The sequence below is a fragment of the Sylvia atricapilla genome, chromosome 15, assembly GCF_009819655.1.
Source record: "Sylvia atricapilla isolate bSylAtr1 chromosome 15, bSylAtr1.pri, whole genome shotgun sequence".
Classification (NCBI taxonomy): domain Eukaryota; kingdom Metazoa; phylum Chordata; class Aves; order Passeriformes; family Sylviidae; genus Sylvia; species Sylvia atricapilla.
In genome coordinates this window covers 8,108,328-8,135,243 of record NC_089154.1, presented here as the reverse complement: position 1 = coordinate 8,135,243, position 26,916 = coordinate 8,108,328, and the positions used below count along the sequence as shown (strand labels likewise).

General features: G+C 51.7%; 2 protein-coding genes and 1 long non-coding RNA gene across 3 annotated transcripts in view; 2 read left to right on the top strand and 1 right to left on the bottom strand.

Annotated features, from left to right (window-relative positions):
- Window positions 1-883: 883 nt before the first annotated feature.
- ATP6V0C (ATPase H+ transporting V0 subunit c) lies at window positions 884-12,289 on the top strand. The gene is made up of 3 exons (XM_066330000.1): window positions 884-1,491; window positions 10,156-10,339; window positions 11,457-12,289. The coding sequence occupies exons 1-3, from the start codon at window positions 1,416-1,418 to the stop codon at window positions 11,659-11,661; spliced, it is 465 nt and encodes a 154-aa protein (XP_066186097.1). The 5' UTR covers window positions 884-1,415; the 3' UTR covers window positions 11,662-12,289.
- Window positions 4,142-26,916, bottom strand: part of LOC136368051 (uncharacterized) — an 83,265-nt gene continuing 60,490 nt past the window's right edge. The window contains exon 3 of the long non-coding RNA XR_010744767.1: window positions 4,142-4,152. This is a non-coding gene — a long non-coding RNA (uncharacterized lncRNA). The remainder of the gene's footprint in view (window positions 4,153-26,916) is intronic.
- Window positions 17,745-26,626, top strand: AMDHD2 (amidohydrolase domain containing 2). Its single transcript, XM_066329996.1, has 11 exons — window positions 17,745-18,157; window positions 18,756-18,892; window positions 19,560-19,699; window positions 20,047-20,101; window positions 20,500-20,712; window positions 21,737-21,825; window positions 22,784-22,928; window positions 23,177-23,284; window positions 23,969-24,037; window positions 24,480-24,581; window positions 24,944-26,626. Exons 1-11 carry the CDS (start codon window positions 18,075-18,077, stop codon window positions 25,030-25,032), a joined length of 1,230 nt encoding a protein of 409 aa, XP_066186093.1. The 5' UTR covers window positions 17,745-18,074; the 3' UTR covers window positions 25,033-26,626.

Genomic DNA, 26,916 nt, shown 5'->3' with positions numbered 1-26,916 from the left:
TTTGGGACATGAAAATCTCAGTCAGATTTGTGGAAGCAGGAACTCTTAATGAACCCTCAAGTCCTGGGTAACAGAATGGCATCAGTCACCCTTCCAGGAGAGGCTGTAGGAGCATCCCACTGGGGTGTTTTGGGATGGGGTTGGCTCAGGGGAGTGCCTGCAGGAGAGAGCAGGTGGCAGAGCCTATGGAGGGATGATACCATGGCTCAGACCCAGCCCATCCTCCAGCCCCGGGGGAAAGGATGGGCCAGAGGCTGGTTGTCAAATCCAAGGGTGCAGGATCGATGGATGGGAGTAGAACATCCAAGAGATGCTACTGGTACTGGGCCCTGAGAGGATGTGGAGTGCAGGGGCTGGAAGTCCCTAGAGGGGACCCCAAACCTGAAAGGTCCCATGGGCGCAGCTGATGCCTCACGGGAAGCCCACGACAGGTCACCGCAGCTCAGGCGGCAGGGCCCTGACAGGGAACAGGGTACAGCATGCAGGCAAGGCACAGGGCAGGTGGTACATGGCCCACGGATGTGCTGTGGAGGACATGGCACACGGGACACAGAGCATGGCACGGGGAACACGGCACACGGGGTGCATCGTGGGGGATGCGACAGCGGAACACGGCACACGGACACCGGGATACCGGCGCGTCCTGGGGCCAGGAAACTGGGACATGGCCGTGTAGTGTCGCAGGGACACGACAGAGGAACGGGGATAGACACAGAGACACGATGCGCACACAGGACAGGGCCACGGGACACACAGACACCACACCAACGCCCCCGACCCGGGGCAGAGCCACCGCCCCGTGGGCGGGGCCGTGGCGGGACACGCCCCTTATGCTAATGAAGCTGAATCACGCTCAGCGGGCCGCGGCCGCTGGGCAGGACGGGCTCACCCGGGCGGCGCGGAGGGGGGAGCGCGGGCAGGGGATCAGAGCCGAGACGCCGGCACGGCCAAGCGCCGCCGCCGCGAACGGGGACGCGCGGGGAAGCCCGAATGCCGCGGGGCCTCACCGACGGCCGCGTCGCGAGAACGAGACGGGAGCGCGGGGGAACGTGCGGAGCGTGCGGGCGGGAGTCCCCCCCTGCCGCGCGCGTGGTGTGCGCCGAGGACGGGGGTGGTGGGTGTGATCACGTGACGGGCGGGCCGCCGCCATTTTGTCCTGCGGAGGCCGTATTTAGGGCGCAGCGCGCACGCCGCCGTCACTCCTGCCGGGACGGAGCTTCCGTGCCCTGGGCCCCCTTGCCGCCCGCCCCGCGCCCCAGCTCCCTCCGCCCCGCCCGCTCCTGTCGCGCCTCCGCCATTTTGTGGCCGAGCATTGCCCGCCGAGGACCGGCGCCGCGGCGGAGCTTTCCGCCTTTCCCCCGCCCTCTCGAGCTCCCACTCTAGCGGCGCCTCGGCCCGGCCCGGCCCGCGCAGCCATGTCCTCCAGCGGCAGCCCCGAGTACGCCTCCTTCTTCGCCGTGATGGGCGCTTCGGCCGCCATGGTCTTTAGCGGTGAGCACCGACCGGTGGGCAACCGGAGGGGCCGGGGAGAGGGTTGGGAGGAGAGGGAGCACGGTGTGGGGGGAAGCGGCTTCTCTTTCCCCGCCACTCCCGTGGGCCGGCGGGGCGCCATCGGCGGCGGGGGCTGGAATTCTTTCGGCCCGGGGGCGCCCCCCCTCGCTCCATCCGGGCTCTCGGGGGCGGCGGAGGGTCCGTGCCGGTGACGTCACCGCCGGCGGAGCCCCCGGGGCCATGTGACTGCGGCGGCGCCGCCCGGGCCGTCCCGCCTCGCCCCTTCCCCCGGCAGCCGCGGCTCGGGGTCTCTCCGGTGGGCCCTCGGGGCGCCGTGGCCGGGGGGTGCTGTGCCGCTGTCCCCGGGGCTCTGCCTGCCCTGGCCTCCGCGGCGGCGGTTCTCCGACTGTGAATCGGACGTGGTTGGTGTTTAAACCATTCCCCGGATAACGCAGGACCAGTTTTTAACAGGATTGAACATAAATGTGAGGTCGTTTGGCGGGCAGTCCAGCGCCTTAGAGACGTTGATGTCATTGCAGGCGATGGACGAGCTCCTGAGCTGCCCCGTGGAACGGGGATGCCGGGGCACGGGGGAAGCCCTGCTCCATGGCCCTCCCTCTGCGTCTCCAGGCAGCGAGCTCAGTGCGGTGTAAATTGGGTCATCCTGCGGCACTGCTCTCCCCACTGAACGAGCACACATGTAGGGACCATAAATGCTGGTTTACACCAGAAAGACTGTTCTTTAATGCCTTGTCTCTCATAGCCTTGTTAAACCTCCTGCAGAAGGTGATTGCTGTTCCTGCACAGCGTTTACTAGTCCCTGATAGGTGCAGACCCACTGTTCCCTTTGGGATGTAACATGGGGAAGGCTTCAGCTGGGTTTTTTTTTTTTGCTAATGCAGATGTCATAGTAATTTGGAATAAAACAGTTAGGAACCAATATGGCTCTCCCTTCTAAAGGCTTTAGCCCATGTCTCTACAGATGTGAACATACTGACTGGTCTTCATCTCCCACCTCATTTGTCTCCCTTCTAGTATTGAATTGGTTGTAGCTCAAGCTGTGTAAGCGCTGTTGAGGTGCTTGGGATCTCATTGTGTTAATACAGCCTTTGGGATGGTGGCTGAGTCTGCAGGATGGCTTTGGGGAAGCTGCTCTTGATTGATGAGTGTGGGAGATGAAATCATGCAAAGAGCCAGGTGAATAGTGCATTAAAACTAGTGTTTGAGAGGAAGCTGTCTAGCCATGCTGTTTTGGGCACCATGGACTGATTCCACACCAGCTGTCTTTGTGACTTGAATTTTTGATAAAACAAAAGTTCAGTTGGCTGTGTTTAGTCTTGCTTAGTTTGTAGCTGGTGGTGGGATGCAGATGTTCATGCTGAGGACAGTCAGTGGGCTGCCACTTTGGGTTTCAGACATGGTGCTCAAGCTTGACAGGTAAGAATTTTCCTGAAAACTCAATGGTTGAAATCCTATAGGAGCCAGAGTTGGGACTGCTGACCTACCTGCCTCTTGACTACTGAAGATAATGGAGGAAGAAGCTAAGGCCTAATTACTTGTTGGGCAAAAAATAGTCAGCAGTTTACTGCATTTTGCAAAATAGTCCTAAATAGTGAGCTTCTTTCCAAGGAAGGAGTTGCTGGTTTCCTCTTGTAGAATGGCTTTTGGAAGCAAAAGAACATGGCTTGTATGGCTTTAGACACCAGATTTGTGACGTGTGAGTGTGCTTCAGCTGAAATACCAGTGAGGGATGCGGACTTGAGTCAGCGCTTTAACAGGAGCTTGGAGTGGTGCTGGCGTGTCTGAACCAGCAGGGAAGCCTTTCCTAGAAGCTGCAGCATGACAGCATGGGGCGGCGAGATTGCAAGGGGCAGGTTTCACTGGGGGAATGCAGAGTCAGTGCGTAAGCTGTACTGGGGAAGGTTTGGTGTCTGTCGTGTTGCAGCCGTTCTGTGAGAGGTCCTTGATGCAGTATCAGGCAGTTTTGGATTCAGTGAGCTCAGAGGTCTTTCCTGACCTCATTGATGTTGTAATACCAGCACTTCTGAGCCATGCAGGTACGACTGCCAGGGCCAGTGATGGGTTCAGGTGCTGGACAACAGGTTATAGATACTGCTCATGGGAAATTGTTTCTTAGATGTGACTGTTCAGTGAAGTGGTTTGTATTTCTAAGACAATATGGCAGAGGTGTTAACATAGGATAAACTAAAACTTGGTAGTGTTGTGTGGCCTTTGTAAGTGGCATGGGGCATCACATGTTCTGATGTTAGTTGTTAAAAAAACCACCCTGATTTTGAAGTAGGGAGGTAAATCTGGACAAGCAGTGTAAAAGTCTAAAATTGTCCTGGATCAGTGTTAATTAGTGCAGTGATCATGTCTGACTCATGCTGTATCTAAAGATCACGTTCTTGTGGAGCTTGTAGTTCCAAGACATGTTTCTAGTAAACATGTTCAGGTTCTATACTGTCCAGGTTAGTTTGATGTGAAAACAAGCGGCTTGAAGCAGTCCTGTGTGATCTGTGAGCATTACTTGCTGATGGTAAATAGATAGCAGAGCTTGTTCTGGTCAGCAGGAGACAAGAGCAGGCTGCTGTGACCTTGGCCATCTTTGAGCCTGTCTGGATATTTGCAGATTAGAACTTGTTCTCATTGCTGCAGTTCCTTATTTCCCATATGTGAAATGTGGTGGCTCAGGGTCAGGTGCTGTTGAATGATTAAATTACTGTAGCTTTTTCATGTGATTTGAGCGTACCAGAATGGACAAATGTGGTGTTGGGCAGAGCTGTCTGGTTCTGTGTGTGCTGGTGCTCTGTGCAGAGATGTCACAAGTGTGTCCACTGTGCCCTCCATGGTGAGAGGAGTTGTCCTTAGGCCTGAACTCCAGATGGGCATTCAGTGCCTTCAGTACCTGCTGTGCTGCCAAGCAGCTTGAGGATTCCTCATGAAGAGAGCTTTAGCCAGCAGTGTTAAATTAATCCTATGTCTTTTAATTTTTGCTGCAGAACCAAGTAAATAGTACTTTTCTTTTAAACGAGGACTTCAGATACTATAGCAGTTGATTGGCTTTTAAGGGACCTCCATGGTGAAATTGCCTCAGAACATGTAGGTTGATGCAGCTGACAGCCCTGTGCTGTCTGATTCTGGAAGGCATCATGATTATAAACAACTTGAATCCTCAAAGGCAAATGGCATCTTTGCTTCCCAAAATACTGTCTGAGATGTGGGGAGGTGGAACAGGAGAGCTGCTTTCAGGTAAAAATGAAATGGCAGAGTGCAGCTCAAGGTAATTTTTGCTCCAAGCGAGGGTGGTTGTGATGTGGGCAGGTGTGTGAGCTACCAGACTGTCTGCAGTAGAGATTAGCTTAAGCCTTCGTCCTTAACAGCAGGTACAGCAGTGGATGGCTAAGACCTAAGTGCTGTAACAGAAGTGAGGTAGGCGATACTTCTACAGCTTGAGAATGAGGGAAGGCATCTCAACAAAGGCATAATTTCTTATCAGTAAATGCCAGTCTTGGGAACATCTGAAAATGAGTTGGATCATCACAATAAACCATTGGCTCTGTAAAATGTGGCTTAAGCAGTTATGCTGCAGTTTGTACTGTGGCTTCGTGATGGATCCCTGTGTCACCCTGGGGTTGATACACAGCCTGCAGGTGCTTCCCAATGGTGGGAACACTGGGAGTAGCAGTGGATATGGATGACAGCTGACCTTTCTCCTAGACCAGGCCTCTTCCACCTCCAGAGCCTGACTGGTTGCACACAGACGTTGCAAGGTGGACAACATCCCAGCCTGACCAGGCTGCTGGCTGCTCCTTGAAGCAGTGGTTTACAGCAGTGTGTGCTTCTCCAGTAAGGCATAACTGGCTGCACTTGCTTCCTTCAGACTGTGAATCCTGTGAGCACACAGCTTTGGGTCAGGCTGCTCTGGCCACAGGAGTGTCTGCTGGGTGCAGGCAGGGGACCTGGGCTGTCCCATGCCACAGCAGTGGGGCAGCAGAGCTGTGGGTGCTGCTGAGTGCTCTGAGCTCCCCTGAGACCTGCTGGTTGGGAAAGAATCTTGCTAAGTGGTGTAGCACACTGCTCTGCCAGTCAGTACCTGGAATACACTGGTCACCTGATTTGTAAAACTGGTCACCTTTAAGGTGTTGAGAGGGAGCCTCTGTGATGGTAAAGATGCATAACAGGTGGATGGATGGACCCTGCTGCTTGCAGAACAAGCCTACAACTCCATGGTATAAGTGCTTTACCATACTTACAAAATCAAAGAGCTCTGTGTGCTGTGTCAGGCAATCCAGAGTGCCAGTTGAAGCAGCTCTTGGACAGTGGACAGCAGATAATTTTTTTGCCTTGGACTGCTGCAATGTCTCAAGGAGCTGGTGGTTTTCTAAGTTCTCAGATGTACTGACCCAAGAGTAAAAGGCCTGCCAGTCTTGGAGAATTTCTGATAATGCTGTGGGCTGGCAGTACCAGGCCTGGTGGAAATACCCACACCCTTTCATTACATTATGGAAGAGCAGAAAGCTGTCTCTAATCCTGAAATGGGTGAGTCACTAGAGTTCAGAGTCTACAGCTCTCTATAGGGCAGCTTCCCTGTTTACCCCTCAGGTTTTCATTGGGGAACAAGTTTCAGCCGGTGTGGTGAGAATTTGCATAGGCTCCAGTACAGTTCCCCTAACAGCCTGTCTGTTCTGTGAAGATGCTCCTGGGCACAGCAACAGAGTTTTTCCAAGAGTATCCATTACTGTAACCTGAGGTAGAGCTGTTCAATGTGGTGGGGTGGGAGGGGGCACGGCCAACCTGTGGGAAGCAGTCTGTTTCTTTGGAAGTGCCAGGTTTCTGGCATGGCAAAGCAAGGACTGTACTTGACCTGGATGTCCCCTCTAACATTTCTCCAGCCTTTTAAGAACAACCTGCTCTGGAATGAATAGATGTTGGTGAATTGGTGTCTTTCTGCTCTGCAGAGGGCAACCCATTTGATAATGATTAGTTTTAAAAGGCTCCAGATGTAAGTGCTTGTCCCAAATGGTCTTTCATGCTTGCTGTGATGGTAACCAGTGGTATCCTAATTGGAAATCTGACTTTTATTACTAGCTCCCTTCTAATGTAGGGGAATTGTGCATGATAGTGCTCTGGAAATCTCTCACATGCCATGTAGAAATCTGCTTCATCATGGTGGGACATGGGAAGAATCACTGGCTCTGAAGGAATGAATTGCTGCTGGAGTGTATGTGGCTGGTGCTGAGTCTTTTCCTGGGCTGAGCTTGTCTGAATGTATCAACTGGTGAAACTGGATCTGTGCTACTGGATCTCCTTGGAAGACTTGGAAGGCTCCTCACAGCCTCTTTCTGTATCAAGGGGGTGACTTGCACCTGACTTAACTGCAGGGTTACTCTTCTTGGTGTGTGGCCTGACTGAGTACAGTCATCTGCTGGAGCTGGAGAAGGTTGGTGTAATGCTGGGCCTGCCCTTGGTCTGGAGAGCAGGATGCTGGCAGAACCCTGTGGAAAGCTGTGGCAGTGGCAAGACTGTGACCAGTCTTCAGTCTTGGACAGTACAGCCTATCTGGCAAGTGAGTGTTGAGCTTATACTTGTTCCTGGAGCTGCACAGCCTCACTCCCTCTGCTATCACTTTTAAAGGTGCCAGGCAGCATATCCTCAGCCCTGAGGGGAGGGTATTTTGCCCACAGGACCAGTACATAAATCAACTCTAGGCTGTGAGTTCCCTTGAAACTGTAAATCAAGTATTTCACAGGGGAGTTAACCTTTGAAACAGGCTTACTGGGAGTAGGTGGTCTTGAGTAGTGTGCATTAAAACTTCTCTGTATTGTAACACCATTGAACTTGCAAATGGTACAATTCCTGGTTGGAGACCAACATAAATTCCTTCTCTGGTGAACTAGATAGGAGGAGTGCTTCTCCACCTGCCAGGTAAATGTTTTGACAGATCTGCCTCTTTAAAGGTAGTGTTTGGAGCTTGCATGGTCTGTGTGTTAGAGGTGAGGGAGCTGGATGAGCTGACACAAAATCCAGAGTCTTGGTGTGTAGCAGAGGTACAGCTCTTGCCCCATTTCCAGTGTGTGCCACAGAGATCTCCTCAAACCCTGTTCACCAAGATTTTGGAAAACGTGTCCTTCCAATCAATCAGGGATATTTAAATGTAGCATATGAAGCATATGCGCTTCAGTTGTTCAGAGCTGCTGCAAGGTAGAGGTGAAGGTGTGCAGTGACATTGTCCAGGGTGTCCATAGCCCAAAACTGAGTGGCTGTGCTGTGGTGGGGAGCAGGTATTGTCTGCCACCATGCCTGTAATACTGGGATAATGTCAAAGAGACAAGGATAACTTACCAGGTGAGTAAAGCACTGTAACGCTGCCTTGTAAGGTGCTGGAGATGTCTCTTGGTTGAGGTGGTGGGAAGGGCTTCCTTGGGAGCAGATGTGCCAAGCTCTGTGTAGCCACCAGTGGGAGTTCAGTAGAGCTCCAGTGACATCTAGGACTGTCATGTGGAGACTGGTGAACATAAGCTTTCTTTTGAACTGTCTAAAACAAGTTGAAGGCATAAGATCTGGCCTCTTCTGGGTTTTTAACTGGGAAGTGACAAATGTGTGCTGCACTGCCCTTCCATAAAAGCTTGAGCAAGCTGACTTTCTGTAACAGGTTATGAAATCACCTTCTCTAACAGCACTGCCTTAATTGCAACACCCTAGAGAAGCTTCATGCTTGAAGGAAGTGATGACTGATACAACTTTAAATAATGAACTTCCCTTATGACCCTCTGCATTTTTTGAGAGGTTTATAAAAGATTGCAGACAGGAGAAGTGATTTCTGCTAAATTCTATAGCTAGGGTAGATAGTGGAACAAGGATTCAGGCTCAATTCCATCCATTAGAAAATGCTTCATCTAACAAAAATGGTTCCTAGTTCAAGTCAGTGATTTCTTTCTAGACTTCCTAAGGCTAGACCCCTAAACAGAGCCATCACTGAAATGGCTGATGAAGTCCATGTGCTAATTTGCAGATAGAACCTGCTCATGGCTCAAGCTTCCTAAGTTGGGTATTGGTACTGAATTGCCCAAAATATCCCTTTATGTCGCTTGGTGCCAGTTGAAGTTCGAGAGCTTTGCTAGCACAGAACAAACTGGTAGTTAATGAGACTTTCCCTTCAGGTTTTTCTAACTAAAACTGAACTTCCTTCTTGGAATGAACCTTGTGTTAGTGCAGCAGTTCTGCTTGTATGAATGGTCTGAAGTTTTAGTGGCAAGCCAGGAGGATGGCTCCAAAGATGGGCTTTATGGGAGTGCTGGGTGAGAAGCATATATTCCAAACGCCTCCAAATACCTCCCAACAACTCTTTGGGACAAGGTGTGCCATCTCACCCTTGCATACTGGTGTAAGGCAGTTACAGATCTTTGTGGAATAAGCAGGTCTCCCTTGGAGAAATGTTAGCCATCTGTGGGTGAAGCAAATTCAACTATTAAGTCTCAGAACAGTACAAAGACTCTAAATGCCCGTGGTTTAAATACACTCCAGCAGCCTTTTAGAACAGGTGCAAGAACATTTTCTTGCCAAATATGACTGAACTCTGAAGACAGTCTTGATGGTGTCAGAAAAGGAGATTGCCTGCCCTTCTGTATGCCTATCTCGGCTGCTTCAAGAACTTACTCCTGGCTGGCAGTTGACATGCATGTCATCTCTGGGTGATAGTGAATGCAGTAGGAAGCTGGGGAGTTCCCAGAATACTCCTCAGTAAGACTGGAAGGAAAGGTGTCTTTTCAAGTACTGCAGAATCAAAGAATGAGGTATTTGAGAAATCTTCTGTGAGACTAATATCATGTTTTCAAGGCAGAAGTCACTTTGGGGTAGTGCTTTGTACTTTTCCAGCAGGTCTCAGGTACAGGTGATAAGCCCATCATTCTGTGCAAGTCTCTGCATGCTCAAGTGTTGACAGATGATGAGTAAGCTTTAGCTGTAAGGTGGTTGTGGTCCTCTATACCCTACAAGCCAAACTCTCCTTTGTGGTTCCAGTGGTTGGACTGATGTGTTTGGACCTGAATCCTTTCCAGGTGAGGCCACCCTCTCTGTGTGCCAGAACTCTTCTCCAAGGAATGAACGTGGAGCAGTAATATTTGATTTGGTTTCTATCTCAGTGTGTCTGATAAACCTGCAGTGGCACATTTAACTCCAGAGCCAAAGCATAGGGAAATGGATTTTGTGTGAGAACAGGCCCTATGAAGGAGATCTGTGCATCTAAACTCAGTTCAGGTGGCCCAGCTCACAGCTGTGTTCTGCTGGGGTGTCCAGATGTACTTCGTTGAGCCTTGCAGTGTGGACTCTGGGAGGGCACAAACACTGGAGTTCCCCTTGGGACTTTGGGTTTTGGCCCCTGAGCAGGGGCATGGATAGCTGCTGGGGGTGTGCCGTGCAGTGAAACTGGCCTGGGAAGATGTTCTGCTATCAGTAGTGTTTGAACAGCACCTTTTACCCATCTTTGGAATAGGACTCTGGGTAGGTCACTTCCTCATCCCTTAGGGTAGTATTCCCGGCTGTCACGTGACTGTGTTAGTTTTGCACAATCCTTCCTTGTGCTGACTTAGCTGTTCTAACTGCAGCCTACTGAAAGAAATGGTATTTGAGGATGTGTCTAATGCATTTTTTTTTCTCTTCCAGCCTTGGGAGCTGCATATGGAACAGCAAAGAGTGGCACAGGTATTGCAGCCATGTCTGTCATGAGGCCTGAGCTGATCATGAAGTCCATCATCCCCGTGGTCATGGCGGGTATTATAGCAATCTATGGCCTCGTAGTGGCAGTGCTCATTGCCAATGCCCTCTCACCTGAGATCACGCTATTCAAGTAAGTTGCTGCGTCTGGTGGTTCTGTTTCAGACTGTCCTGTCACAGTTTGATGCTCTGTGTGTGGGTGGTTTTGGCTCAAAGCCCCTAGAAGGGCCGGTAGTGCTAAATGCTGCTGGATTAGCCTTAGGAGCATGGGCTGGATTCCAGCTGTCCTGCTGGATGCCTCAGCCCCAGTGGAGCTGCCTGCTGAGTTGGCTGTACTGGCTGTTGCAGATCAATTGGGCATCCCACTGCTCAGATGGTGGGGCTCTGGCTTGAAAGAAACTGTTTACAGGCAGCACTGGGATAGGAGGCAAAGCTTGTGTCATGATGCCAGACTCTGGACCTGGATGCACTGGTGTTTCCAATACTGTCTAAATAGTTCTGCCGTTGCTTGGGAGATACAAGTGAATAATTAATATTGCTTTTGCTTTATGTGCTGGTAAATCAATCCTTGAGCTATACATCAGGCCTCTATAGCAGCTACAGTCTGAAACTTAATCTGCTCTTGGCTTCTGGCAACAGCTGGAAGTGGTGTGATTGAGCCCTCTTGGAATTAAAGTGTTGCTGAAGCGTGACAGGTATCTCTGTTGCTGTACAGGCTGTACCTGTGAGCAGTGTGCTTGGCCTAACAAGACATGGTCTAAAACAGCAGACACCAAATGGTCCTGTAGAATTGCCAGATGGGCAGGCAGACACTGATAGAGACTGCTCCTCAGAACTGCTCTCCTTCATGGAAAACCAGACCATTCCTGCCCAGCTTCTGCAGTGTAAGACACCTGGATGTGCTGTGGCTGTATATAAGGTTGCTCAAGGTTGGAGATGAGCAGCTACTAACAGGCTGCACAGCAGTGTGGGACAGGCATTGCTGCAAGTGCTAGTAAGTGCTGCTGTGATAGCACACTGAGCCTGCTGTGGTGGCCAGATGAACCTGGTAATTCAGTTTGGTGTGTGAGCCACATAGGGACATCAGGTGAAGATCCTTCACTGCTGCCTGTTTCTTTAAGTATCAGAGTTGGGAGTGTCAGTAAGCATCTGCTTTGAGACACACTGAGCTTATTGAAAAGAGTTAGGGGCTTAAGATTGTGTGTTCTGTTCCTTGCCACCACTGAAACGCTTCCATCTCTGTCCCACAGGAGTTTCCTTCAGCTGGGTGCTGGCTTGAGCGTGGGTCTCAGCGGTCTGGCTGCTGGCTTTGCCATTGGCATTGTGGGCGATGCAGGCGTCCGGGGCACAGCACAGCAGCCCAGGTTATTTGTGGGGATGATCCTCATTTTGATCTTCGCTGAAGTCCTGGGTCTCTATGGCCTCATTGTTGCCCTTATCCTCTCCACGAAGTAAATGTTGCGGTATGATGTAAAGAGATGTAACAAATCTACGTTTAACACAAAAAAAAAAAAGCTCCAGAATGAAAATGGTTTCTCCAATGTGTACAGTTGTCCCAATTTGGTAGTTGATCTCTTGTAAATGCGCAATACATGTTAGTGACTCGTCTGTCCTGTGTGTACTTCAATATTAACTTGGATGGGCTGCTCCAAGCCTGCTGCATGGCTTGGGGTGGCCTGTGTGCAATTTTCCACCCATTGCTGTTAGTATTTTATGTATAAATATGAACTAGAAATGTAATTTTTTCTCTTCACTGGATGTTTATTTATAAAAGACTTGACATGTTCATACATCTATGGAGCAAGGATTTTCAATTTCCCATGCTATATATTAATCTTATATATAGGTAGATTACACTGTGGGGTCAATTGTAAGTGCAGAGAATTCCTTGGATGTAATTTTGATTCTAAAGATTGCTGTAGTGTCCTGGTATTGGAGTATGAGAATTTTGTGTTTTATTACAGCAATTGTCCGAAACACTCCTGTGTTTCAATAGTAACTGCGTATGCTTCGGCATCAGTCGTGCACCCAGTGTTGGGTTACAAACTTCTACCATGTTTCCAAATAAAACTTCCTCACTACATTGCTGTGATGTGTCCCTGGCTCTGATTTCCAGTTATTGCTGCTCCTTTGGGAAGAGGGGTGAGGTCCCTTGAGGAAGGCTGGTTCCTGAAGTGACTGGGCAGCATGCCAGAGTGATGCTGCCAGTTCTGCCACAACTTTCCCTTTCTCCTGGGCCATGCCAGTGTGGTCCCCAGCTGCTGCCATGGGCCATATTTGTGGTGAGCAGGGATGCAGGGCTGTGCTCACCTTGATCACATCTGGCTCAGTGTGATGCTCTGTAACCTTGCAGCCTGGCACCAAGGGCCAGGGAGAAAGGGTGCAGGCTGCAGCCTGTGACCAAGAGAGGAGCTGCCTTGTGAGGAAACAAGCAGACTGTCCTTGTGCTGGCCATGCAGAAGCTGAGCTGCTTGGAAGCTGTACTGTGAACAGTAATTGCCTCTGAAGTACCTCAACAATAGTCTCATCAACAAAATGGCTTCAGTCAAGAACTTGTATTTTTATCTTTTAAATCACAGGACCATTTGAGCTGGGAGATTCTGCTGCTGCAGCTACTGAGTGCTGGAGCAGCCTCCTCGGGCCTGAGGATTTGAGTACTGCTAAGCTTACGTGGGAAATGTCTTGGACCATTTCAGTGGTAAAGCTTGGTCCCAGTTAACACTGGGAAGTCTGTGTCTTGGGGAGCAGAGCCAAATGTTCAAGCCAAAATGTTACTACTCAGACACTTGATGCTAGCAGTGCCTTTGGCATCAAACCAAGCTGATGTGTGTGTCACCTGGTTGGGAGTGAAAATGAGTGTGTTTCACCAAGGTACCTGTTCAATGGGCGGTGCAAGTACCATAAAGAGCTGGGGCTAGAACATAAGGAGTTCACTGAAGCTGTTGGGAGCTTCTAATGTGACAAGGGTGTTTGCTTAGCCCAGGCCTGGTGCCACTGTGTGCACCTTCTGGGTGTTTAGGAGACTGTAGCTATGGGCCAGTCATCCTGTCAGGGTCAACAATAATTATTAACAAAGGAATGGGCTTACTTTTTTGCTGCTTTTGCTAAACCCCTGATCTCTCTACAGTCACCTCTCAGCAGGCTCGTTTTGCCCAGGAAGGGCTTTGTGTGTCAGCAGTGTGAGCAGAGATGGTGGTAGGGCTGTACAGAGGCATAAGCTGACTGAAGGAAAATCATGTATGCCTGCTGAAACAATGGTAGGAGGAAGGAGAAATTCCTGATCTGCTGAAGGGTTTTGGTCATTCATTTCATCAGCAAAAATAGTAGACTAAACCTCTGAATTAGGGTCATAAAGGTTTCTGGAATCCATAGATTAATTGTGTCTCACACTGCCTGCAGAGAGGCCTTCCTGGTGCAATCTGACAGTTTGCAGCTGGGGGGTGAATCCCAAACCCCGGCTCTGGAGAGGATGCTGCATCCAGCTTGCAGTTCTGGTAAGAGGAATTGAATTTGGCAAGTTAAATTATGTGGGAGGATAGGAGAGGGTCCTGGCTGGGGTTGCAAATATGCATAACATCTGGTTTTACCTTCTATAAGGGCACCCTACTGCCAGTCTTTCTGCCAGTTGACAAGAATGTGAGTAAAGTTTCATTTAAGAGAGCAGCTAAATGCTCTCATCTCTAAGAGCAATTAGCCATTGAAAGACCTCCTGTTCCAATCAACCCTAAGGTCCCTTATAGGTTGGTGGCATCATGCAGAGACAGTTAATAGATATTTGCAGAACCAATGCGGAGAAGATCCCTTCAATGGCATTTTTCTGTATTCCTTGGAGCACAAAGCCATTGTCATTAATACATAAACCCATGCAAGAAGAACAGCTGAGGTGAGCATGGACTGGGGGAGGATTGCTTTGTGCCAAGTACCTGCAAATACACCCAGAGTCAAATTAACATGCACATGCTGCCTCAGCCTTCAGTGATGTTCTGAATCCTCTGTGCTGACTCCTGGGTGAAAAATCACATTTCAAGTCCTTCACTGTTACTATTGCATCAGCACATTTCTGAAATGATTTGGGGCATTAAGAATATGAGGGACCTTTGGGGTTTATGAAATTCCTTTACTGCCAGGAGCATGGCAACTCAGAGCGCAGTTCCAGCTGGCAGGGATTGACTCAGTGGTTTGGAAGAGGGGAAGGGAGTGGCTGTGCTGGCACAGCCGTGGTGCTTTGGTGCTCCCTGCGTGGCTGGGAGCGCTGCAGTGAGTCAGCCCTGCGGAGAGGAGAGGAGCGGAGCGGGGCCTCTGCAGCAGCAGCACAGGGACAGGGCCATCTGCAGTCAGTGCAGGCTTCGAGGAGGTTCAGGACCTGCTGCCAGAGCTGCCAGCACAGACTGCCTCCACAGAGCCTGCTGACCTTGGTCTTTGTTAACCCATTCACACTGTTTTTTTTTTTTTCAAAGGCTGCAATTTTTTTTTCAGTGCTGTTGGAGACACATTTTTAAGTATCAAGATTTTATCTGTGATTGCTCAGAGATTTGCCTTCCTGGGGAGATCTGGCTTACAGAGAAGCATAGTAACCTGGAAAAGTGAATAAGCTTTGGGGGAAATAAAAATCTTGATATGAGAAACTGATCCCAGAAACCAAATCACTGTTTTCAATTACAGGGTAACAGCAGAGCTAATGACTACAGCTCTCAGTAAACCTTGTTTCCTTCCCCGGCTGGCCAGGGGGATACTGATTGTAGGGCATTCTCCTGTTTCCAGCCAGCTGTACTGTCCAAACCATCACTGTGCTCAGGTGAGAGTTACTTGTCTCTGATGCACAGGACTTGGAACCTCTGGCCTTAGTTTTACAGCTGTTTCTCTTTTTCTCTTCACATGATTAAATTAAACCCAGAAAAAGTCATCACAATGCCACTTGCCCTGGAGTGGGAATTTTCTGTTTCAGGGTCAAAGGATTGTGCCCCAAAATGCTTCTCTGTTTTTGTTCCTGCTAAAACTAATAAATGCTGTTATTTTTTTCTTCAAGACACACCTCAGTGAGCTCCTGAGAGCCACAGCTTTGCAACCCATATCAATGGTTTTCAGCCAAGCTGGTTCTTGTGTCACAACACAAAAGCACACAGGAAGAATCCTGCCCTTACCTTAAAGTGTTTAGGGGCCGAGGTTTGCATCTTTGTGAATGCCTGTCAAAATCAGAAGACAAGGCTATATTTCAACAGCTCATCATGCAGCAGCAGTGCTGACCCCAGCCCCACTCCTGCAGCTGCTCCATGTGCTCCCCAGCTCCTCTCAAGTGCGCAGGTATAACTGCTCTTGCTGCCAGGCACTGAACCTAATTTGGGAATTGAGCCAGGTTAAAAATAACTCAGCCTGAAGAAAAAAAAAAAACCATGTTTGCTAAAGAAAATGCAAGCAAAACTACAGCCTGTGATTCCCTCTGCCTGTTACTGGGCAGTGGAGAGAAAGGATATGGAATTATTATTAGAGGAGTGTGCAATATTGGTGATGCAAGATGGGGTTAATTTAATGCTGAGAAATAAAAGGAGAACATCCAAAGGAGTAAGACTTTAGCAGTACATGTCATAAGCTGAACTGGATGACATATCTGCAGCCTCAAGGAACAGATTCCCATTTCTTGGCACAGGCTGTTCAGTTCTCCCAGCAGTGCAGACAGGAGGTCTAAGCACTCTGATCCAGGCTTGGGACTGGCAGCCTGAGGAAGATTTGGATCTGTCTGGCTGGAAGGTTCTGAGGTGAAGTTCTGTCACTGCTCTGGGTGGGCCTGAGGGGGGATATTTATGGTGGGTGTTCCTGTCTGTGCAGTCAGCATTTGCCTTTACCTCAGCATCTCTTCCACTGCCAGCTAAAATTACTCTCACAGCCCTGTCAGCTTGTATGTTCCTGTGGGAGGGACTTGTTTTGGCCACAGGCAGTTGGAGTGCCATACATGCCTTCTGACATCCAAATTTGATTTAGCAGCTTGGATGGGTCCTTTCTTCTTCACAGACAGATAAGCGGGGCCGAGAGCTGTTTTTAGGATTCATCTTCTCTTATTTTGGAGGTTCCTCAGCTCCACCTGTATGATGCTGAAATCATTCCCAGCAATACACTGCTGGGTGTCCCAGAAGTGCATAATTTCATGAGGAAAACCTTACAGCTCATTCAGTTCAGCCACTCCTGCCATGGGCAGGGACACTTTCCACTATCCCAGGTTGCTCCAAGCTCCATCCAACCTGGCCTTGGACACTCCCAGGGGTGGGGCAACCACAGCTTCTCTGGGGAAGAAGAACAAGTATTTGTTTTATTTTTATTCACCAGAGAAGTCCAAGAGAGTTCCCAATATCCCATTTATCCCTGCCCTCTGGCAGTGGGAAGACATTCCCCCTTTTCCTGCCCCTCCAGGACGATGTTCACAGTTCCTCCTCAGGTCTCCTGGAGTCCCTTTATGCCCTGGAAGGGGCTTTAAGATCTCCATCTCTTCTCTTCTACAGGTGAACCTCCCCAGCTCTGCCAGCCTGGCTCCAGAGCAGAGGGGCTTCAGCTCTTGGAGCATCTCTGTGGCCTGAAACCAGTCTTAGCCTCAAATTCCCAGAACAGTGCTGCACATAGTTTCCTCAGCCTCAACCAGCATCATTCCCATCTCTCCCTTTCAGGCCCCTTTCCTGGCATCCTGCTGGCAGTAGGAGCAGCTTGTAGTGTGGACAAGCACTGACATCATGGAATGATAAGCATGGCTCAAAACCTAATTAAAATCCAATTCCAGGCCAGACTGGGATATTACATTCATACACAATTATCTTCCTCATCGCTTTTCTTTTCTGGGAGAGATTCATCAGCAGTGCCAGAGCCCACATCAGCTGGGTGGAATCACGTTTCCTCAGCTTCCCTCGGGTACACAGGGGCCAGTGGGCCGAGGACATCACGATGAGGGTCTTGGGATGGAGGTGTCAGGATGGGGTTTCTGTTTCTGGATGGGTTCTCAGCATCATGTCTCACAATGGGGTTCAGGATGAGATGTCACGATGGGGGTTCAGGATGGGGTCTCATGATGGGGTCTCAGTATGGGGGTTCAGGATGGGATCACACGAGGAAGGTTCACGATGGGGTCTCAGTATAGGGGCTCAGGGTGGGGTCTCAGTATGGGGGTTCAGGATGGGGTCTCAGTATGGGGGTTCAGGATGGGGTCACACGAGGAAGGTTCACGATGGGGTCTCAGTATGGGGGTTCAGGATGGGGTCACACGAGGAAGGTTCACGATGGGGTCTCAGTATAGGGGTTCAGGGTGGGGTCTCAGTATAGGGGGTTCAGGATGGGGTCACACGAGGAAGGTTCACGATGGGGTCTCAGTATGGGGGTTCGGGAGGGAGTCTCACGGGGAGGGTTTCCGCCGCCGACCTTCCCAAGATGGCGGCGCCCTCCCCGTGATGGCGGCCCTCGGGGCGGGTCAGGTGCCGCGGGGCGGGAGGGGAATCCCGGCACGTGCCGAGCGCGCTCACGTGAGCAGGAGCAGGCGGCGCTGCGGGGCGGGACCGCGCCCAGGCCGCGCCCCCGGGTCCCGGTGCCCCCGGAGCGGGGACGGCGCCGCGGGCCCGGCGCTCATCGGGCACCGCGGCCGGGCCCAGCCGCACGGCGCCGTGGGGCTTGTTCCTCACAGCGTCGGCTCAGAGCGCCGGGCAGGGCAGGGAGGTCACCCTCCGCCTGCCTCCGGGGTGGTGCCGCCGTGCCTCCGCCCCTCACCGGCTGCCCAGTCCCGCGGCAGCCGCTCCCGCCGTAGCCGCGGCCTGGCCTTGCTTCGCCACGCCCGGTCCCCGCCCCCTGCGCCGGCCACCGGGGGATTCGGGGTTCCCGCCGGCTCCCGCTGCCCCGCGATGCCGTCCAACAAATCCGTGTCGGACGCGCCCATCGTCCAGTTCACCAACTGCCGCATCCTGAGGGACCATCGGCTCCAGAGGTGAGGCGGGGGTTACCGGCGGTACCGGAGTGGCTGTTGGGGTACCGTGATGTCCGGCGGTCTCAGGGCTGTCCCGGGATATCGTGGTGTCCGTGGGTACCGAGGCTGCGGCGGTCCCCGGGGTGCGGGGGCTCTCGGGCCACCTGCCTGACCGGACACCTGCGGTGCCGAGGGATTGTCGCCAGTTCCCCCTGTGCACCGGCTGTCGGCCCTCGCCCCGCCGAGCTCCCACCGTCCCGTGGCCCCTCTGCCAGGTTTTGGAGGGAGCTGGGGCGGGTGCGGTGTACGGTCTCTGTCATTTTGTCTCTTCTGCCAGCCCTCTGGTGCTTTGGCCGTCATCATCGCCACCTTTGAGGGGCAGCCCGTGAAAATCCCATTCCCGTTGAGTTTTGTAGAGCCAGAGCCAGGCGGAGAGGGCTGCTCGCTGCGTCCCAGCTGGAAGAGTGTCCCAGCTGTGCTCTGGCAGACATCACAGAGCCTGTGGCAGGAGCTGCCGGTGGGATCCACTCTGCCCAGGGTCACTGTCACTGGGGCATGGCCACCTGCTCCACGTGCTGCAGATGGCACCAGAGCTTGATGTATGTGACTGTCCCTCCAGGGAGGACCTGTGGGTGCGAGAGGGGAAGATCCTCAACCCAGAGAAACTCTTCTTTGATGAGAAGGGCTCTGCTGATGTCCAGCTGGACTGCAAGGACAGCATCATTGCCCCAGGTTTCATCGATGTCCAGATCAATGGTACAGTGAAGCTACATGCACTCATGGACTGGGGGTGTCCCGGGTTTGTCTGTCCCTAATCCCTAGCCCCACTGCAGGTGTCCTGCCCATGACACATTCAGCTGCTCAAGGGAGGTGTGAGCCACCCAACCAATGACAAATAGCAATTTTGCCTGTGGTTGCTGCTGTCGTGTAAGTGATCCTCTTTGCCTCAGGCGAAACTCTGAACTCATTTTTATCTATATTTTATCCTGCCCCTGCACTGGCAGGATGCCTGCCCTACCCTTTCCAGGACGTGGGAGGAGAGGGCAGGACTTCCCAAGGGAATAATACTTGCAATAGCTCTCTTCAGAAGGAAAGAGGGGCTTGTTCTATGGTAGCTAAAGTTGGAAGTCAGATCCCTTTTCACCTGGGAATCGTCACATTTTGCCCTGCATCAAAATAAAAAGGATGTGCTTGCAAAACACTGAGATGCTGTGGGGAAGAGCACTTCAGGGGGGCAGCGATGGTGAGATTTGTACTTTTGGAACCTTAGAATGTAGGACAGAAGTGCTGATGGAGCCCTCTGTGTCAGTGCCCTACAAATGGAACATCTCCCTCTAGTCACACAAAGTCTTTCTTCAGTGTTTCTGGGTGGAACACACCCACTGAGGAAGCTACAATTTCACTCATTTTGTTTGTGGCGCAGGAGGCTTCGGGGTGGACTTCTCTCTGGCTACGGATGATTTCAAATCAGGTATTGACCTGGTCAGTCAGAAAATCCTCTCCCATGGAGTGACCTCTTTCTGTCCCACTCTGGTGACTTCTCCTCCATCTGTGTACCACCAGGTAAGGGGCCTTCTCTTCTCCCATCCACAGGGTGATAAAGGTCTGAGCTTGGTATCAGGAGGTGGGTGGGCCAAAACTGGGATAGCTGCCAGGGCAGAAAAGCCATAGGCATGAAGAGCTGCACTCTACCCTGGGTTTCTTGCCCTCAGCCTTTAGAATGCTGAGACAGCCATGTCTCCCAAGCAAGCTCTGCACACCAAGGCTTGGAGACAGCTTTTCCTTTGTGGGCTGTGATGGTGCCAAGTGGTCCAGCTACAAATCTACCTACAGACCTGATGTTTGGGTCTGATTTGGCAGGTTGGGGGGCTGTGTCTGGGTTACCATGCCTGACAAACTCCTTTCTCTAGGTTCTCCCTCAGCTCAGTGTAAGAAATGGTGGAGCCCATGGAGCAGGAATCTTGGGTAAGTGGATTCATCCCTCTGTGGTGGGCAATTATCTTGTTCATGGTTGAGGTGAAAGAAGTTACAGAGCACAAATAGGAGCTGGAACTCTTGGTGGGAGGGATGCACAGACCCACCTTTGTCCCTCAGGATGTGCCTGGCCTTTGCTGTGGTCTCTGTCATCATACACACGCTGCTTCAGCCCCTTTGAGGCCCCTGGAGCAAAGGCAGTGGGGTGGCTTGGCTTGGCCAGTGGCCAGCAGTGTGTCCTCACTGTGCTGAGCTCACAGTTGCCTGAGCCATATGTTTTTCTGCAGAAAAGTGGCAAGAGTGTGATTAGAGCATAGCAGACATAACAGGTTTCTTGGTCCTTGGCAGGGGGAGGAAGGGTCACTGTTCTTTGTTCCTGTTTGAAACAGGTGCTCACCTGGAAGGGCCATTCATCAGCAAGGAGAAGAAAGGTGCCCACCCAGAGCACTGCCTCCGCACTTTTGAGGAAGGTGCCTTCCAGGACCTGCTTGCCACCTATGGCTCCCTGGACTGCGTCCAGATAGTGACCCTGGCCCCTGAAATGAGGCGGAGCAGTGAGGTGATCCGGGAGCTCACCAAGCGGGGCATCTGCGTCTCCCTGGGTAAGGGCTGGGGCACCCGGGGCTTAGGGGGGCTCTGGCTGCCCCTCCCTTGGGGCTGTGGATCTCTAATGGTGTCTCAGTGCAACTGGACAGGGTGGGATTCTCTTTTGTCTGGCCTGTATGGAGATGACAGACCTGCCACAAATGGGGGCCTCGTTTGATGCTGTCAATCTGTCATGGCAAGGGATAAAGTTTGTATCGACTGAGGAGCCTCTGCAGCAAGCACAAGGTGCTGTTCTAACACAGGGAAGAATAGCAGTCTTAGTTGGAGGTTTGATGATGTGGAAGGGTTCAAACTCTGAAGTTGCACTGCTTTAGGCCTTACGTGACAGATGAAATCGTTTTCCAAAGGTTACTGTTGCTTTGATAACTGTTTTTCAACAGGAAGTGCTGTAGGAACCTCTCCCTCCTGGCTGGCCTCTGACTTAAAACTGGCTGTGTTTTTCTTTGCCTTTGTTTCACAAACTCTTCTTTGTCCCAGATCATTGAAGAAGTTTGTTGTTTTTTTTAAGGAGGGAAGTTATTCAGTTATTCAAGTGAGAAGGGCATTCATACAGCAGACTATCTCTTATCCCACAGCCACATAAAGAACTCCAGAAAGGCAAGCTCAGCTCCACAGAGCTGCTGTCCTGTTGGAGAGACAGAAGTCTCTTTCTGGATAGTTTAATTCCCATATGCTTTCCTGGCAAAATCCCACTGTTGTGAGGGTATCCTTTGATACCTCTCTACAAAACATTTAAGTATCTGAGGCCAGGAAAACGTCATTGGACCAGCCTAAAGACAACATGCTGTGAGCAAGGCAGCATGTGACAGCTCTGATGTGAACACTGAAGGAGTTCAGGTGAAACACCCAATCCCAGAGTCTCCTCAGGTCATGGCCAGACACATCTGTGTCAAGGATGCACTTGAGACCTCAGGCCAGGGTGGGCGTTAGAGCATAGTCCAGTGATGGAGTGTCTTTGCTCCTGTAGGGAAATCAGTGGAGAGATGGGCAGAGGAATCAGGCGTTGGTCTGTGTTCCCAGGTCACTCAGTGGCTAATCTATCCCAGGCTGAGGAGGCTGTGCAGCACGGAGCAACCTTCATCACTCACCTCTTCAATGCCATGCTGCCGGTGAGTCCCCAGAGGCATTCTGCCCTGCTCCAGGGCTGCTTTTGGGCTTTCTCTCCTGCTCCCCATGGGTATGTGTTCTCCCTAGCTGGTTTTATATCATGCTTTGCAATGAGGTTTTGGCACTGAACCTCTGGCTTTACATTCCTACTGCTGGATCTGAAGGATTCAAGGCTGTAGCAGACTCTTGAAGTTCTTCACTGAGAAGGACTAGGAATGTTAGTGGGTGAAAGCTGGACATGCCCTTGCTGTTCTGTGCACCCAGACCCCCTCCTGTGTGTGTGCAGCAGGGAAGGGGGGATTCTGTCCCACTCAGGTGAGACCTCACCTGCAAAGCTGCCTCTAGCCTTGGGCCCTACACCAGAAGGACATGGAGCTGCTGGAGTGAGTATAGAGGCCACAGAGATGCTGCAAGAGCAGGAGCCCCTCTGCTCTGGAGCCAGGCTAGCAGAGCTGGGAGTATTCACCTGGAGAAGACAAAGCTGCAGAGAGACCTCAGAGCTCCTTCCTGTGCCTAAATGGGCTCCAGAAGAGCTGGGACAAGGACCTGAAGGGGCAGGACAAAGAAGAATGCCTTCCCATGCCAGAGGGCAGGGTTAGATGGAATATTGGAAAGATTATTGGCTGTGAGGGTACTGAGACCCTGGCACAGGTTGCCCAGAGAAGCTGTGGCTGTCCCATCCCCAGAAGCATTTAAGGTCAATTTGGATGGGGCTTGGAGCACCCTGGGATAGTGGAAGGTGTCACTGCCCGTGACAGGGGTTAGAACAAGATCAGCTTTATGGTCCCTTCCAACTCAAACCATCCTGTGATTCTGTGATTCAAGGCAATGCCCAGGTTTGCCTAGTAAAGCTGCCAGGCACTGTGTGATAGAGATGGCAGCTGCATCCCCCAAAGGGAAGTCTCAGCCAGTGTGTCCTGGTGATCCTCCACAGCTTGTCCCCTCTCTTCCCTCGAGCAGTTCCACCACCGTGACCCTGGCATTGTGGGGCTGCTGACAAGTGACAAGATTCCTGCTGGGCGGAGGGTCTTCTATGGCATGATTTCTGATGGCATCCACACCAACCCCGCTGCCCTGCGCATCGCCCATCGAGCCCACCCCAAAGGTGAGCTATGGCAGTCCCCACAGTGTCACCAGCCACTCTGCGCACTGCACCATCTCCCAGAAGACATTTGTGCTGCCCTTGCTGTCTGAAAGGTCACAACCACATGTCCTGATCCCTCAGTCCTCTTGCATTGGTGGGATGTAGCTGGAGATGCGTGACCCTCTGGGAGGGTCAGAAGGGCACAGTGCTTGGAGCTGCAGCAAAATCAGCTGCAGTGTTGACAGGGCCCCTTTCCTTGTGTTCTGCAGGGCTGGTGCTAGTGACAGATGCAATTGCTGGCATGGGGCTGGCACCGGGTCGGCACACGCTGGGTCAGCAGGTGGTGGAGATCGATGGGCTGAACACCTACATCGCAGGTAAGTGCTGTCCCTCTTGCTGAAGAGCTGGGGACAATGCTGCCACTGGCACCATTCAGCTGAGGAGGTGAGCACACCTTGCGGTGTATGGCAGCATTTGTGCTACCCTCTTGGGTTTTGATGCCTGGTGGATCTGCAGTGACTTGGCCTTGTGGATCATGAAACTCCTGGTAAAGAGGAGAAGCGTGCCACCCTCGTGGAGGAATCTGTCCAGTTGTAGCTGTCTGCAACACCTTTGAAAATCTCATTGCCCAGTATCAAGGGTGCCAGAGGTTCAGGGCATCAGTAAGGATGGAGAAATCTTAAGAGATATTTATTGTCTTTTTTCTTTATTATAATACTACCACTTCTTGCTAGCTAAATTCCCTAAGTTTCAAATTCCCAAGCAGATGAAGGCTGGGAAGGTATTTCAGAGGAGCAGCATTCCTTTCTCCATTACCTTCCTCTGGCAGCAGATGCCTGCATTGGAAGCTGGTTTCACCCAGTCCATCTGGTCTGATAGTGGAGTTGGGGTTAACACCCATGTACCTCTTCTTGTGCTCCAGCAGGAAGTGGCTGCAGGCACTTCAGCTTGGTCCTGTCACCCAGGACTTCTGCACTTCTGGTCCCATTATGTTTCCCTAGTGCCCTCCTTCTTGCTGTGAGCTACAGGCACTGCTCAGTGCCATCCTGTTTTTCTCCCAGGCACAAAGACCCTGAGTGGCAGCGTGGCGACCATGGACACATGTGTGCGACACTTCCAAGAAGCCACAGGTAAGAGGGCCTTGTCCACAAGCTGGTGCTTCCTACCCTGACACAGGAGGAGGTCTTGCTTTTGCCAGATATGTACATTCCACCAGGAACATTCCCTCTCCCCTGAGACATGGCAAGGGCTGGGATCAGTGCCCTCAGATAAGCCCCTTTTTGAAGGGAAGTTTCATTATAACCCATAGAACTAATGAGAGGTGAACTCTCCTGCTTCTTCCTCAAAAAAATGAATGGTTTTCCTTTCTCCATACCCTAGGTATTCAGTTTTTCTATGCCTGCTCTCTCCTGTAGGAATATTTCCCTTCCCAGCTCCAGCTGGCTGTGCTGAGGGTGTTCCAGCTTGGGTCCATCAACTGCCTGGTTGGCAGTTGCCTTGTCCAGGGGGATTTGGGCTGCTCTGGCAATGGGACTCTGGCTGCCCTAACATTTCCCCAATTCTCTGTCTAAGGATGCTCGGCAGAGACCGCGTTGGAGGCGGCGTCTCTGCATCCCGCTCAGCTCCTGGGGATTGAACATAAAAAGGGGACACTGAATTATGACTCTGATGCAGGTACGGGTATGGGCACAGCACGTACTGGTGTGGAGACAATGGTGTCAGGGCTCACAACTGCTGGAGCAAAGCAGGGGCTGCTGTAAGCACATGCTCATCTGCTGTTTCAGTGGGAGCTGCAGGGAGACTTGCTCTGCCTGGGATAAGCTCTGGGCTTTTGCTTCAGTGGTTTTTCCCTTGGATGCTGGTGGTGTTTGGGAAACCCTTTGGAGTGCCCTCCACATCTCAGCTGAGCAGAAAGCAGAGCTGCCAGTGCCAGGATGGGGTGGGGAGAAGCCCTTCCCCACTGAGCTCAGCTCTCTGTAGCCAGCTCCAGCAGCTCCATTCTGACAGCTGCTTTCTTTCTCTCTTGTCCAACACAGATTTCCTAATGCTGAATGACAGCCTGTATGTGCAAGCCACGTACATTGCCGGCGAGGAAGTCTGGAGACAGGATGTGTCGGGCATGTGACACTGGGCTGTCCCAGTGCCCTCCAAGGCTCCCTGGCACTGTGGTTAGCAGCTCTGGAAAACACTCCACTTCTCTCTTTTGGTTTTTCTTTTTCCCAGTTCCTTCATGCAACTCCCTCAAAGGAGCCTCATACCAAAGAGCTGCATTTTCCAGCTTCCAGTTACAGCCATGCCTGCCACAAATTTGTTGGTGCTCAGTTGGTGGCATGGGGAAAGAAGGCAGCTCTGTGCTGGCAAGGAATGCCAGTCCTGGAGTGACCTACAGGACTGCACAACTGTCCTGCCCCCAGACAGGTGCTCCTGTCACCATCTGACAGCAGTAAGGAACTGTCCCAGCCTTTGCATGGTTTATACAGCACACACTAATATGCTCTGCACCTGAGGCAGACTCAAGCCATTCCCATTCCTCTGCCTGTTGTTTGCTTCACTCCCAGGCAGCCATGACTTGTTAGACATCAGCTTCCACCAGCTCAGCTCGCAGCTCTTCCTGTGACAAGGTTTCTGTTGTGTCAGCAGAAGCTGAGGATCACATTCGGATCTCCCGACAGCCCTTCTGTCACGTGTCCTCAGAGCAGGGCTGCCACAGGTCACTGACTCGGTGCCCTTGTGGGGCTGAATCCTCAGGGCAGAGATCAAACCCAGCAATACCAAGGCATTGCTGGTCCTTTGTGCCTTTTCCCTGCATGGGCATTGAGTCCACAGAGCTGGAGATAAGAACAGTGTCCTGCCATATAAAACAATGTTCTTTTCACTCCTTGCTTTTTCTGGATGGGTTGTGCAGGTTCTGTGCCAGCCATACCAAGAAGAGCTTTTGCATCACCTGATGGGTTTGTGCATTCCTCAGGCCATGGATGGGGAGCTTTTGCTTTAGGGGATGCATCCAGACTGGTTCTGGCAGGCTCACGAGCTCTCAGTCCAGCTCAGGCACTGAGGGAGAGGAAAACTGCAGTGGGACTCTGGCCTTTCAAGACAGATAGGATAGCTCATAACTTTGTGCTCCTTATCTTCTCCAATACTTGACTGTCAGATTTTTTTCCTGACTCTTGGGACACTTGTATGTGAGGACTGATGCTGATTTCGACCCTACTCAAGCACTCAGAATAAGCCTCAAGATAAAGTCCGATGACCCATCTTGGATAAGGCTCAAACCACTGAGGTGGATTTTGTAATGAGGGGAGGGCTCAGACAACGGCTAAGTCTCAGCTAGGGTGGAGATTGTAAGGCAGACAGAAGTCTGGTTGGGATTGGCAGAAGTGTACCGATTTTTCCATTACCATTTTATAATCTTTAGCAGCAACATTTGGAAGTGCTTTCCTAGCACTTTAGAGCCCTTCTGTCAGCCTTGGAGAATTTTTAACATCAGCTGCCAATGTCAAGAGGAATTATAACCTCCATGGTTTGAAGCATTTGAGAAGACACCAAACCCTGTGCTGTGACGCGCTGTGCTGCTGCAGTATTGACCTCGCGGGGACCCGGCTGTTGTCGGAAACAATCCAAGGAGGAAAAAATGCCTATGAAACAAGGTGTCTAACTTTTTATTTACAAAACTAAATAATCAAAAGGTTAATCTAAAATAGAAATGGGATTTGACGGTACCTGTGCGTGTGCATTACCGTTTTTTGCCTGCCCGCGGTGGTGCGTGCCGGCAGGGCCCGTGTCAGGCCGGCAAGGGAGAGGCCAGGGCCGCTGTGGGCGGCTCCTGCGGCGCTTTGGCCCGGGGAAGCGGCGGCATCGCCGGGTCCTCGCGGCCCGGCCGTGGGCACACGTGTGCCGTAGGGCCCTGTGGGGCTCCGGCGAGCAGGAGCGAGGCGCAGGGGTCGTGTCAAGGTGGGCGCTGGGGCCTCGGCCCGTCGGGCCCGGGCGCTGTGGGGCGGAACCGCAGCGC